The following is a 13,402-nucleotide window of genomic DNA, read 5'->3' on the forward strand; positions in this document are numbered from 1 at the left end:
CCCCCTCCCCCGCCCGCCGCCGCCGCCACCACCGCTGCCGCCGCCGTCTCCTCCCGCGGCTCCGTCTGCCGCCTCCGCCGCAGCCCGGCTCCGAGGCTGACAAGCAGGTGACAGAGGAGCCGGCGCGCGTGGCTGCGAGTACCCAGGAGAGCGCGGCGCGGACTGCAGCCGCCCCGGCCCGCCCGCACGACGCCGGGGCCCGGGGCCAGCGCGTCGCCGCTGCACGGTCGCCGGGGGAAACCCGCGGCCCCAGCCGCAGCCCCAATCCCGCCGGGGCCGCGCCTCCCTGGCTCCGGGGCCACGGCGGCGGCGGCGGCGGCGGCGGCGGCGAGCGGGCAGGCGGGCGGGCGGGCAAGCACCCTGGCCGGCGGGGCCCGCAGCGCGCCCCGCGTCCCATGGATATAGCAACAGGTCCCGAGTCGCTGGAGCGGTGCTTCCCCCGCGGGCAGACGGACTGCGCCAAGATGTTGGACGGCATCAAGATGGAGGAGCACGCTCTGCGCCCCGGGCCCGCCACTCTGGGGGTGCTACTGGGTGAGTGCTGGGTCGGAACGCCCGAGTGGTCATGGGCAGGGAGCCGGGTCCTGTCCCGAGGTGGAAATAGGCGTCCGGGCCAACGGATAAAGGAAATGGTTTGCAGGACATGGGGGTGTGGGGAACACAGAAGACTCCTGGAGTGATCACGAGAGGGGCAACAAGCTAGATGGGCATCCTGCGGGGTCAGAGGTATGCAGGGACATCACCCAGGCGGAGGACGGACAGGACAGCTCCAGCCGCCGCCCCCTATCCTCATCAAGCCGCGGTTCTAGAGCTGCCACTCCGGGAGGGAGGGAGGAGACGGGTGGCCGGGGTGATGGAGGACCCAAGTGGAGGACCTTTGCAAGCTTGGGAGTAGTGCTGGGTCACTTGGGGAGGGGGACTTTCTAAAAGAAAAATATCCCCTGAGTCACCCAAACCACAGGTTTTGGGGAGATTGGGGACAGAAGACCACGAACGCCACTGTGGGGCGTGTCAGCCAGCGAGCGCCCCAGCCTCACCTCGCCTGTCTCCGTCCCAGCCGGCCACCCCGCGCGGTGCTCGTTCTTTTACGTATTAACACCAAGCGCTGGATCTCCGGAGAAGGGGAGAGCGCAGCGCGGAGCCAAGGCTCGAGGCCCGTGGCCTGTCTGCGCCGGAGTCTGCGGACTGGGGCGAACTAGATGAGGCTGCCCGGCCCTTGGCGCGGCAGCCGGGGGAGCGCAGGCGGTGGGCGGCGCGCTGGGGCTGCCCTCGCCCTTGGAGCCGGGGCTGCCGGCACCGCGCGGCCAGAATGCCTGGGACCGGCTGGTGGGCGCTGACGGCCCGGCTCTCGCCCTGTGCGCTGCAGGCTCCGACTGCCCGCATCCCGCCGTCTGCGAGGGCTGCCAGCGGCCCATCTCCGACCGCTTCCTGATGCGAGTCAACGAGTCGTCCTGGCACGAGGAGTGTTTGCAGTGCGCGGCGTGTCAGCAAGCCCTCACCACCAGCTGCTACTTCCGGGATCGGAAACTGTACTGCAAACAAGACTACCAACAGTAAGCGCCTCTCGTCCTCCTCCTTCCCCGCCGCCGTCCGGCACTAGAGCCCGGCCGCCCCCCCTTGCCAAGCCGGGCCGGCGTCCGCGCTGCCACCGGCTGTGCGTGCCGCTGGGCCCGTCAGCTCCGAGGGTTCCGCGGGCTGCGCGTCTCCGGCAGAGACGAACCATCTTAGCAGGGCCGGCATTGGTGGGGTGACCCGGGGCTTCTGGCAGCCCCTAGTTGCCGTCCTTTGTCCGGAAAAACCTGCGCTGAGCCACTGATTGGGGTGCAGGACAAGGCCCTGGGCCGATTGGGGGATAGATGCTGCGGTTCTAGAACAAGGCCTGGCCCCACTGAGGCCTGAATTGGGGACCAAAAATTGATTTCCAAACAAAAGCAGTGCTTTAGGGAGTCCGGCCCTGGTGGTGTGCTTGTCCAACCCAAAGGCAGGCTTTGTGGGTATCTGGGATTCCTGGAGCAAGGAGGTGGCGTGCAGGAGTGCTGAACTGCCTGAGCAGCCCCCATACTCCTTTCCTGCCAGTCTGCCTGCTGCACTTTTAATCTGCGATGGAGAGAAAAATGTCCGTTCTCCCCAAACCGGTCCATGCGGGAATTTTGCACTTAAAATTTTCGTTGGCTGGAGAAGCTGTCTAGAAAGAGGACCTCAAGAGGTGGCAAACCACAATCTGGGGCTCCCCGTGGGGGTGAGGAACTGACCAAGTCAGCCTTCCCCAGCAGGCCTTCTTTCTTGCAATGTGTGTGTTGGGGAGGAGTGGCCTGTCCTGCCCTGGTGTAGCTCAAGCCTCAGGGTTGAGGCCAGAGGCTGTGGGTTGAGCTCTACCTGCTGACTTTTGTTTTTAGCTGAGACTGTGGATTTGTCTGGCAAGGGACTTGGGACAATTAAAAGTAGATGAAGGTTTTATTTTTTTCCTTCTATATGGGTTTGTGCCTGGCAGTATGATTGAGAGGGAGGCAGAGGGGCGCAACAGCCGAAAGAGGGATGTGGGGATCCCCAGGGCAGCATTGCCGAGACAAGTGGGTGCCTGCGAAAACTTTCTAATGAGGCCCAGAAAACCCTTTCAGTTGGGACTACAGAGTAGGTAGGCTGCTCAGGTGGGTTGGGGCTCAGAGGGAACTGTGCCCATGCCTCTGGGAGAAGGCTGGGCTTCCAGTGGCTGGTGGTCAGTGCAGCCTACCTGCTCTGCCTAGGGACTGTCTCTAAATCCAGGCCCTGATGGGAATTGGAGCAGCTGCTGTGCCCCTTCTCTGCCTCCACAACCCCTTGGCTGAGGCCTGAAAATAGTGGGACTGCAGGCCAGAGCCCTCTCGAGGGCATCAGGCTCTACTCTAAAGGACTCTGGCTGAGCCCCACACTCGGGCCTAACCAGGCTGTGCTTTTCCTGTGTTCTTCCTGCTGCCTGGTGTCTCTGCAAGTAAGAACTGGGGCCCGGTTCAGAGAGTCAGCTCTTTTGCTGGTCCCAGAGCCTATCTGAGGTCTCCCCTCTGTCTGGAGCACCCCCACCCCCAACTGGACACACTGCTGTTGATCGGGTTTGCGCTGTGCCCGGACTGATGGGATTCTAGTTCAAGGCGAAGGTGAGGCCGCCAGTCAGCTCCGCCACAGGCAGGCATAGGGCAGCACAAATAAAATGGGGCAAGGAGTTTGGGGTAAATGTGGTCAGGGGCTTTGGGAGAACTCAGGGAGCCAGCCCCGTGGTGGGGCTCACCAGCCTCCAGCCCACCCACATCCTGCGGTACTGTAGCCCTGCTTGCTCTGCCTGCCCGCCGGAGCTGGGCTCTGGCAGTGCCACTTCCCACTCAGCTCAGCCACTGGCCTGGACAACTCAACACGTGGGGACAGGAGGCCCAGGAAACTGGAAATGGGTCTCTGGGTCATTTGTGCAGGTTTTTGAAAATTTTTTTACATATTGGAAAGATTCTTTTCAACCTCTTGTTCAAATCTGCCAGTTCTCCCCCCACCCCCAGTCGTCTACGGAGCTTCTTTTTAAAACAAGGAGAGGATACTCCTGGTTCTTCACAGAACTATAAAGTCACAAAATCCGAGTTGGATGTTCCCCTTAGAGTTGAGCGGCCAACCCCCTCATTTTACAAAACAATTAAACATTTGTGATTGCTCTGTCAAAAGTATATTTGTTTAGAAAAGAAAAAAAGCGCCTAAGAGCTTTCTTCTTCAGTGCAGGAGGGGTATGTTTGCAAGTGAATTTTGGATCTGGGCGAATCTCAGGTCTCCAGTCCCTAGTCTGGGTCTTGCAGGGCTGCAGTATTCAGGCGGGCATTATTCACGCCCCTCACGGTGTCCCCCTCCTCCCTCGCCCCCTCTTTCTTCCAGTAACGCCAATTAGGTATCTGCACTAGGCGAGCTGGTTGGGGGCTGAGGAGGAGTTATCAAGACAATCCTGGGGACAAATACCCAGGCGGGTCTCGCATCAGTGTTTCTCAGGGAGAGCCCGTGCAGCCAGGCAAGCAGGGGCTGAATGGGAAGCGATGTTCTTTGCACAATAAAAATATATTTCACAATTTATTTTTTTTCTTTGAGGATCGCAGAGGCATATTTATTGCATCTGTGTGTAAATGCTTTCAGACGAGAATCCGGGCAAGTGGGCACAGAAACGTGCCTTCTCGGTGTTGTTTTGTCTGTGCGTCAGCCGTATTGGGAAATTAACAAACCCCCTCCACCACCACCGTAACTTTTGAAAAACGTGTCTTCCCTGCGAGGAGCAGCCGGGTTGGTTCATAGAAAGAGGTTACTATTTTTGTGAAGCGTCTCTTCCTCAACTCTGTTTGTTTTCAAAGACCCGGGACACCCAGAAGCAAAGCATTATTTTACGCACCACGGGGGTAATTAATTGACATTCGGGCGCATTTAATAGCATTTGATCAAATCCACCGGCACGCCCTGCACGAGCAAAGAGAGCCCGGGCCGGCATGTGGCATCTTCACGAAAAACTCGGAAAGCCTCCTTTTTCTCCTACCTGTTTTTTGGGGGTTTTTGTTGTTGTTGTTTTTTGTTTTGAGTGGGGGGCCTCTTCTAAGGAAAAAACCAAAAGCATCAGATCCTTCTCCTGTGCCCGAGGCTCTGGCCCCTCCGCCGCCCGGGCTTCTCGGACAGGAAACCGGTTACAAACCGGGAGGAGACGCGGCCTCCAAACGTAAAATCACGAACACCCCACTCCTTCTTCCACCGGGGAACACATGAAAAAATGACATTACCTACCCCCCGCCCCCAATTTTTTTTCTTGGCAGCTTGGCCAAATAGAATTATGTAACTCTTTTTTTGCCGTCTGTCGCTCGTCTGGAAAAGGTTTCTATCCTGAGGAGGTGGCGAATTCCTCCTGGAGGAGGCTCCGGAAGGGGGGAGGGTCGGCGGGGAGAGTCCAAAAATCTGTCACAAAATGGAGTCTAATCGCTTGTAAGACAGCTCCCAGGTCTGGCGACCGGAGACTCTCCGGTGTGCGAGCGGGAGCCTGCGTGCTCGGAAGGACGCGGGGCTCCCGCCCGGGCCGTGCGCCCACCTCGGCCTCCGGGGCTGGCGGCGCCCTTCCGCCGGCGGGGCCTGCCCGGGCGGCCTCGCTTCTCCGCCTCAGTTACAGGGCCCCGCTGAGCCTGCGAGGGTTCACTTGGGCTCATCTGCCCAGGTAGGATGCGTCCACCTCGGCAGGAGGGGGTCACCGAGGCTTTGATTGAGTTTCACAAAAAGTCTCCCGAGTCCCGGGGTGATTTTTTTTTTTTTTTAATTTACCCCAGCTGGTCGTATGTAGCTTCAGTGGCCCAACCCCGCTCTTCCAGCACATTCCTTTCCTTGGAAGTGTTTACACCGGGAAAGGCCTTCCTGGGAGGCTCACCTCCCCTAGGAGCACCAGCAGAGCAGAGCCCCGGTGTGGTGCAGGGAGAGCAAAATCCGCCCCAGTCTTTTCTGGCTGCTGCTTCTCCCAGCTTGTGAGGCCTCCCATAGGCCTTAGTGCAGGGTGCCAGTTACGAGCAGCACACCCTCCCCCGGTGGTACCCCAGCTGGCATGGCCCCCATCAGACTCATTCAGGGCTGTAGACTCTCCTGCCCTCAATGAGGGTAAGGGTAGAGGGTCTGTCCTGGAAATGGGTCTCCTTGTAAGGAAGAGCCAGCGCTTTGACTTATGAAAAGGCCTCTCCAGGGCTCTCCTTGGGGAGCTGATGCCTGAAGGGCTCACTTTGCCAGCCCAAGCCTAGGGACCGTGTAGCCCCTGGGAAGGCGCCTCTCCGTTTAAACCCAACCCCTTAGCTGCAGGCGGAAGGGTAAGCAAAGGCCTTCCTGAGGCTGCAGTCCTCTGCTGCTGAACGGAGGCATTATTCACAGCTGACTCCTGACTCACCCTGTATTCCCCAGGCTCTGGGCTCATGTAGCCTAATTTGTTTGCCGGCTTTTTCTCGAGTGGGGGAAGCAGGCTGTGAGGATCTCCTCTGGGGTATGTGATTGGTGACCCTCAGCTCCCTCTTACCCTATTCACTGGAGCCAGGCTAAGGACCACAAAGCCCTGGCACCCACCTGAGCCTCTTCTGTAAAATGGGGACGTACCCGCCTGGGGGAAAGTATACTTATAAGGAGTCGAGATAACCTGCCTCAAAGGACCTGGCATCTTGTTGCCTGGAAATTATAGTTGTTACTAGTATTATCACCATCAGTGTGGCAAGGAATGTCTTGTCTTCAAGAACACACACCACACTGCCCATGGGTCCCATGCCAGAGAGCAGTGCCGTTGGAAGGCTAGGCTCGCCATCAGCCTCTCTATGCAGGGAAGATGAGGGGCACCCCTGGGAAAACCATTCCCTTTGCCTGAGTGGGACACAGTGAGAGTCCTGCCTCCCTCAGTGATGAAAAGAGCTTTAGACTCTGAGGAAGATCTGGGTTCACCTCGAAGCCCCAACACTCAGCAGCTGTGTGATCTTAGCCAGGTGGCTGCCCATCTCTGAGCTCTGGGTTCTCCATTAGCAAACTGGAGGTGATGATATCATTTCTCACGACATCATGAGAATTACACAGGGCACCTAGTGGGCCTTCGTTCTGTAAGTGTTCTATATTCCATGGGATCCATTCTCCACTCCCATACCTCCAGAGAGGCAGAAAAACTTATGGTTGTAGGGGTGACAACAGATGCCAACTGATGCATTATCAGGAAGGGCAGGCAGCAGGGTTGGGGCTGGCTTGTCGGCCTATTTCTCTTTGGGGGATGTGGGGGGTGGAGGTTGGTCCAGAGCAAAGACCTTTCCACTGGGGACAATTGGAGTCTCTAGGGTCGGCATATAGCTTGGAAAAACATACTCAATGTTATAATTTCATATTTGAAAACTGTTCAAGATTATTGTTTTTGTGATTCAAATGACAGAAAAATAAAGCTCAACCAACATCTCCAAGGCTGAGAGGGGATTCAGAAGAGGGGGCTTCATGGGGGAGAGCTCTTGTGTGTCTCATAAAGAAGAGGAGGTTTAAAAGGTGAGCAACACCAGCCTAGGTGGTCAGAAGGATCCTCCAGCCCAGAGAGGTTCTTTTGGTCCCTGATGGGCTGGCAGTGCCTCCCCAGGGAACTTCCTCTGTCCTGCGGCTGTGAGATTTTTAAAACAAAAAAGGGAGGGGGGAACAAATAAAACAACTCAGTCCTACTTTGGCATTAGTTAGGCTGAGGAATGGAAGATACTCTCAATGACATGAGTTATAACTTCCAATTTGTAGGACACCACAGTCAGGCCTCAGCTTCAGGGGAGGGAGGAAGAGAGGGATGGTCCACTCAGCTGAGGCGCCTGTGCGAGCTGTCAATCAATTGGGAGTGCTGGAGGACCCTAGGCCCTTGGCGCTCTGGCTGACGCAGCCCTCTCCAACCCCCAGATTCTGTGCTGATGGCAGCAAAGAGCAAAACCAAAATTATATATATTTATTGCCACTGTAGTCAGAAGTGGAGAGGCAGTGGTAGTGAGGGGAGGACTAGGCTGAAAACCATATTTGAAAAAGTTGATTCACGAAGGCAGAGGAAGCAAAGTGGCAGACGTTTGCCATTTCATCGACCGGCTGGTGTTCTCCATTCATGTCATAAATGTCTCCTGTCATTTGAAGCCAAGAGCAACATGATTTGGTTCCCCGGTGGCCTATAGGGTTTTTCTCCTCTTTTTTTTTTTTTTGCAGTAAATGTTTATTTGTTAATAATATACTTTAAACAGCCTAGCCTTGACCTCAAGTCTCCCGAAGCATCCATCTTCTCTCAGAGAAATCTTTCAAAGTTTGTGTAATTTTGGGGGGAAGGTGTAACTGACGGGGCAGTGAAGGGCCTGTGTTTGCTTTAACTGCTGCTGCGTGGTGGAGTGGTGGGGATAAGGGGCCACTGTGTTCGGAATGGCAACTTTCTTGGGTTTCAGGCCTGGCTGACAGCACTTCCTTGCTGCCCTGTACCTTCGCTTCTCCTGATCAGTACAAATAAATTTCTGCGTGGGCCCTTCCTTTGTTATTCCCGGGGCAATAGTCTATCCATCCATTTCTGTTCAGCTTCTTGACTGGCAGCCGCTAGACCTGCCCGGTGGACCCTGGGGCCCAGGAGAGGGTTAGGGGGAGTATTGGGGTCCGGAGGATGTGTGAGTACATTGTGGGTGGAGGAGCTTTGTCTCAATTGGGAGCCTGGCTCAGACTGGCCTGGACCAAGAGTGCTGGCTGATGGCAGAGCACCTGGCTGGCCCTGCCCTCGGTGAACTGGGGGAAGTGTCGATGAAGGAAAAACCCGGTTCCTGGAGTCCGGTTCCAGAAGAAACAAAGATGTTTGCTTCCTGGCTGGCCCGTGCTATAAGAGGTTTCCCTGGGAACTGTGAGGTGGTTGCCAGCTGGGGAAGGTTCTGAGGGCTGCCCAGAGCAACAGAGGTGCTCACCAGGGCTGGCAGGACTGAGGAGCCCAAGGAGCTGCTGGCTACATGCAGAAAGCTGAGTGAGCATGCAGGGGCGCAGGTCTGCCAGAGGTCCCCCCCCCATCAGATGCCTCTGTCGGGTGCTGTAACAGCAATGATGGGAGAGGAGGAACAGCACTGGGCTGAGACAAGCTGGGTGTGGTGACTGCTGGTACCCTTCTCCTGCCTCCTGCTTTCCTCTGGGACTCAATGACTGTTGTCATGTAACTCCAAGATTGCCATAGTTACTGGACTGTTGGGGTGTGGGTGCTGGCCCACCCAGGCCTGGAGCTGCCCAAGCCTGTGGAGAAGGAGAGGATCAAGGTGCTCTGGGTCCACCTCCTCCAAATGGAGATCCCCCTGCGTGGTGCACATTTTCTCAAAGGAAAGAGTAAGATTGCAATGACAGATCAAGGATGGAGAACATCTCTGTCTTCCAGTGACACAGACCAAGGGCCTTCAGGGAAGGGCTGATGGCTCTTTTTGAGCCTCAGTTTTCTTCTCTGTAAAATAGGGGTGATAATTCCAAACTCACGGGATAAAGTGAATCTGTCTCAGAGCATAAAGTGAAACAAACCCAAAGGTGCCAGCCTGCATTGGGCATTCAGTCAGTGTATGTTTCCTTCCAGCCTGCCTGCTGGGAAGTGAGCAGGGAGTCGCCCTGCCTGGCAGGAATGCATTGTCTGCCTTGCGTGGGAGGCCCAGAGAGTGTAGCCTCCAAAACAGGCCTCCCTGAGGGGCCTAGCCCACCCTCCTGATCTTCACCCAGATCTGGAGTCTGTGCAGCCTGTGGATGGACCCTCCACTACTACTGAGGGATGTAGGTGCCGTTTCTCTCCAACAGACTCTTGAACGTGGCCAGTGTAGATGTGAACTCGCAGGAGCAGAGCCTTACTGACCCCAGAGGGGCAGGCCACAGTAGTGTGTGTAGAAGGCAAAGGAATTGGCGTTCCTTGCGTGCTTGCGATGTGCATTGACCTTTATCGCTCTAGCTCCGTGTATAGTTGAGGAAACCGAGGCTGAAGGAGTTAAGTAACTTCCCCCTGGTCTAGAGTTACTCTGTAGCAGATTTTTCCACCGGCAGGTCTGACTCCCAAAGCCAATGGGATCCCGAAATCCTCCCGTCCTGACCCTCCCGAAGGCCCAGATTCCAGCTCTGGACAATTGGGATTCTCCCTAGAGCGCCCAGCCTGGAAGGTTTGCGGGGGATAACTGCCCAAGGGTTGGGAGGGGTGGGGGTCACTGCCCTCTTCTCGCCGGAATGCCCTTGTAGGGCCAACCTTTGCTAGAGAAGAAAAGAGGTTAGAATAACTGCCTTTCTCCCGGCGGGAGAGCTTCCTTCGCCGCCCCGGGCGCGCGGGCGGGGTGGCTCTCTGCCGTCTCCATCCGTGCCCTCCTCCAGGCACACCTCTCTCGGAGGGGGCCTGCTCCTTTCCCCCGAGAGGGACAGCACGGTGCACCGGCTCCTAGGTTCCCGGGCCGAGCCGCGGGCGCCAGCGGTGGTTGATGAATTTCGGTGTCACCAGGGGTTTAGCCCGGATTTGGGAACCGCGCGCTCTAATACGCGCACACGGTCCTGCCCTTTCTAAAGCGCAGCCCTTTCACCCAGCCGCTGATTTATGAAGGAACCCGATCCGAGGACGGGCTGGGCTGGAGCCGGGAGCCCTGGGCCCCCGCGGCAGCCTTCGGACTCCTTCGCATTTCTGGGGCCCTTGGCGGCTCTGGGCTCTCTTCCTGGGCAGGACTTGGGGTGCCCTGTCAGGTGGGGACTCGCATGGCCCAGGAGGAGTGAGTCCCCTCTGAGACAGCTACACCGTCTGAAAGGGCGAGAGGCTGGCAGAGAGAGTTCGCATTTTCGTTCGAAATGGAGTAAAGCCCTCACCCCTCCCCAAACTCTCCCGGCGACCCCCTTGGGCAGGCCCAAAAGCAGCGAGTTGGAGAGGTTTGTTTATCGAGGGAACAGAAAATTGAAAAAAGAGTCTAAGACCTTTTTCCCGCCTGAGAAATGTGCAAAGTCCCTCAGCTCCTGGAGGCGGTGAGGCGGCCCCGAAAGCCGAGTTCTCGGCGCGGAGGCTCGGGCGACCCCAGGCCCCCCTCCCCCGCCCCCTCCTGCGCCCCGGCCGCAGCGCAGCGGGAGGGCGGATTTTTTTCAGATTTGGTTTGCAGGGGGGAAATGTGGTTGTATCAATCCACAAATATTTACTCTTAACAGACTTGTATCTGTGGAGATTTCGAACAAAGACAGTTTAGGGGGATTACAAAAACTCTAAACCCCGTTTTTCTCCCGGACTTGGTGCTTTAAATGCCAATTACAGGCGCGCCATATCCAACAGCAACGGGGGGAGGCCGGCAGGGTCGGGGACCGGGTGGGGGGCGAATCCAGCCATTAAATGTAACTTTTCATTATGAGAAGGATTTCGCCGGTTTTATCTTCTAATAAGATTATGTCACGAACACAAGTACCTAGGATGGTGCTGAGTGACAGGGCTCTGTCGTTTAATCAGAGGCTGCGCCGCTCGAACTGCGGGGCCCTTTGTCCGACGGAGTGAACTACGGAAACTTGCCGTCCTAATCCCCTTATTCATGTCAAGCAGAGAAAAGAAGCCGAGCACCTTACAACCGTGTCCCCTCCACCCCTTCCGAGGGCAGGAGGCGGGGGCTGTGGCCCTGTGGCCCCCGGCGCCTTTCGTTTTCCAGAGCGCGCTTGGGTTTCCCGAGCCCGCCAAGCGTTGCAGCAGAGGTGGGGGAGGGGGTCGCTTTACTGAAACCTCAATTGTCAGCTTCTGGAAAATGGGGGCAACGGACCCATGAATAGAGGATACTGTTTGGGGGAATTTTTTTGCCTCCCCAGATGGAGAGCATGGGCCTGCACTGTCCCCTCTTCCCAGGAAAGATGGCACTGGGGTGTGCACACCCACCATCCCCCATTAGAGCAGACTGACAAGAAGTGAGAGGCCACATGGAGATGCTAGGCTGGGGTCCTCCGCGGGGCGGATTTCGTTGGATAGCTGGGACTGGTGTCGATGCGCGCCCTCCTGCGTGTCTCCGGGCTTGACCATTCCCGCTGCTCACTCGACCCGTTTCTTCCGAGGGCAAATTCCTTTGTTCGACCCCTGCGGAAACCCGTTTCTGCACCGGGCCCGTGGCGCCTTTATTTCTCGCCACCACCGCCGCTGCTGCCACCCTTGTCCCAGTTTGCAGATCTTTCCTGCGGCACCCAGGCCCCTCGACGTCGCCGCCTAGCCCTTGCCCGGCTGCCTACTTGGACACCTACAACTCCAGCCAGCAGAGCAGGCGCCGCAGGCACGTACTTTCGCCGCCGGCGTTCGCCTTCGGGCACAGCGGGAAGCCGCGGGCATCCGAGAAGCGGCCGCGCGCGGTTCCGGGTCGCTGCACGGGCTGAAAAAAGCAAAACCAAAACCAACACCCCGCCAATGAAACCTGCGCACCCCCACGGCTCGGCTCTGTGCCCCTCCGGAGGACCAGGCCGGCCACCACCGGCTGGCTTCTAGGGTCTCAGACCCGCGGCCTGAGTCATGGGAGCCGGAGGGGCACTTCGGAGGAATTTGCCTCAAATACACCCGGCTCCTTGGCCTCCTTTTAAAGCCCTGAGGCTGTGTTCAGTGGCAGCGGCCCGGGGACCCCAGTGCGCGCTGGGAGCGCTCTGGAGACGCCTGACTGCACGCTGTCTCCTCCCTCTCGAGCCCAGGCTCCAGCACCGGGAGGATCGGGCTGAGAGCAGGGTGTCACCTCGTAAAAGCGACAGGCAAGGGCTGTTTTATGGGGAGGGAGAAGGGGCAGGAAGTGTTGCTTCCATCTCTCTCCGCGCAGGGACAGAGAACCCCGATGGAGGGAGCCCTATCTGGGTAGGGGACGACCAGGGGGACAGAATGGGTCAGAGGCAGTGGGGTCCTCGGCCATTAAGTGTGGGACTGGAACAGGCCAGAGCTGGGAAGGGGACTGACCGACAGACCGGGAACCCGGAGCTCACCTCCCTCCCGTCCTCTCCTCTCCCGGAGCCCCCTCTGCAGTTCCAGGCTCAGCCAACAGCCCCGGCCCTGCCTCCCAGGCCGGGGGTGGGGGAGACTTTCTCCATCGAAACACTTGATACCAACTTTGTTTTTTTGGCAAGAAAAATAAGCCTTGTTTGGAAAGGGGGGGTGGTGGACGAGTGAGCGAGGGAAGGAGCGAGCCTGCGGCAGAGCAAACTTTGCGGATTAGGTTTCAGCGCCTCCGCCCCACCCCCAGCCCCGCGGCGGTGATTTGTGTGCGGGGGTCTATGACCCTGCGAGGCATCAAACGGCCCGCGGGAACCAGCCGAGTTCAGAGGGACAGTGGGCAGAGGGGCGGCCTAAGACAACGCAGATGGTTCATATCAGCCCTGCCGGGCCGAGCCCTGGGCTCGCAGCGTCTACCGGGCAGCCCGGGCTCCTGGGCAGGGAAGAGGCCTCGGGTCTTCAGGGGAGGCCAAGGCCTGAGCCTGAGTGGTAATAGGGGACCAGGGACGCGGCAGTCAATGCCCAGTCGGCCCCAGCTGAAAAGAGGCCAGGCAGCCAGCGACAGAGTTCCTCCACCTTCGTCTGACCCCATCCAGCTCAGAAGGAGCCTGACCCTCCTTGCCAGCCCAGAGTAGCCTCTGAGCACTGACTGATCAGGAACCTTTGCCAAGTGGCCTTGTCTACCCCACCCCTGCCCAGCAGGCAGCTGATACTCACCCAGGTCATAGTGCCCCTCCCCCAGGGACCATTAATTGCCTTTTTCTTCTCAGGGAGGTGCTCTGCCTTCAGCCTGACTTCTGGGATGGCTTTGGGAAGCCCCCATCTCCCTCTGACCATTCATTCATTCATTCACTCATTCATTCTACCATTGTGGTAGAGTGCCCTTCCCCTCCCTGCCCACTTGAGCCCTGCTGCCTAGAATGGGCTAACTCTAAGGGACTCCTCTTTCTCACT

General features: G+C 57.9%; 1 protein-coding gene across 2 annotated transcripts in view; it reads left to right on the forward strand.

Moving 5' to 3' along the window:
* The first annotated feature begins 334 nt into the window (after positions 1-334).
* LMX1B (LIM homeobox transcription factor 1 beta) overlaps positions 335-13,402 on the forward strand; it is an 81,407-nt gene continuing 68,339 nt past the window's right edge. Inside the window, exons 1-2 of one of the 2 annotated variants that reach the window (XM_074331028.1) lie at positions 335-534; positions 1,367-1,553. In XM_074331028.1, the coding sequence (XP_074187129.1) occupies positions 396-534; positions 1,367-1,553 (326 nt within the window). In that variant the 5' untranslated portion in view covers positions 335-395. The remainder of the gene's footprint in view (positions 535-1,366; positions 1,554-13,402) is intronic. The other variant, XM_074331029.1, reaches the window with a different exon arrangement.

Source organism: Rhinolophus sinicus, linkage group LG04 (assembly GCF_036562045.2).
Source record: "Rhinolophus sinicus isolate RSC01 linkage group LG04, ASM3656204v1, whole genome shotgun sequence".
NCBI lineage: Eukaryota > Metazoa > Chordata > Mammalia > Chiroptera > Rhinolophidae > Rhinolophus > Rhinolophus sinicus.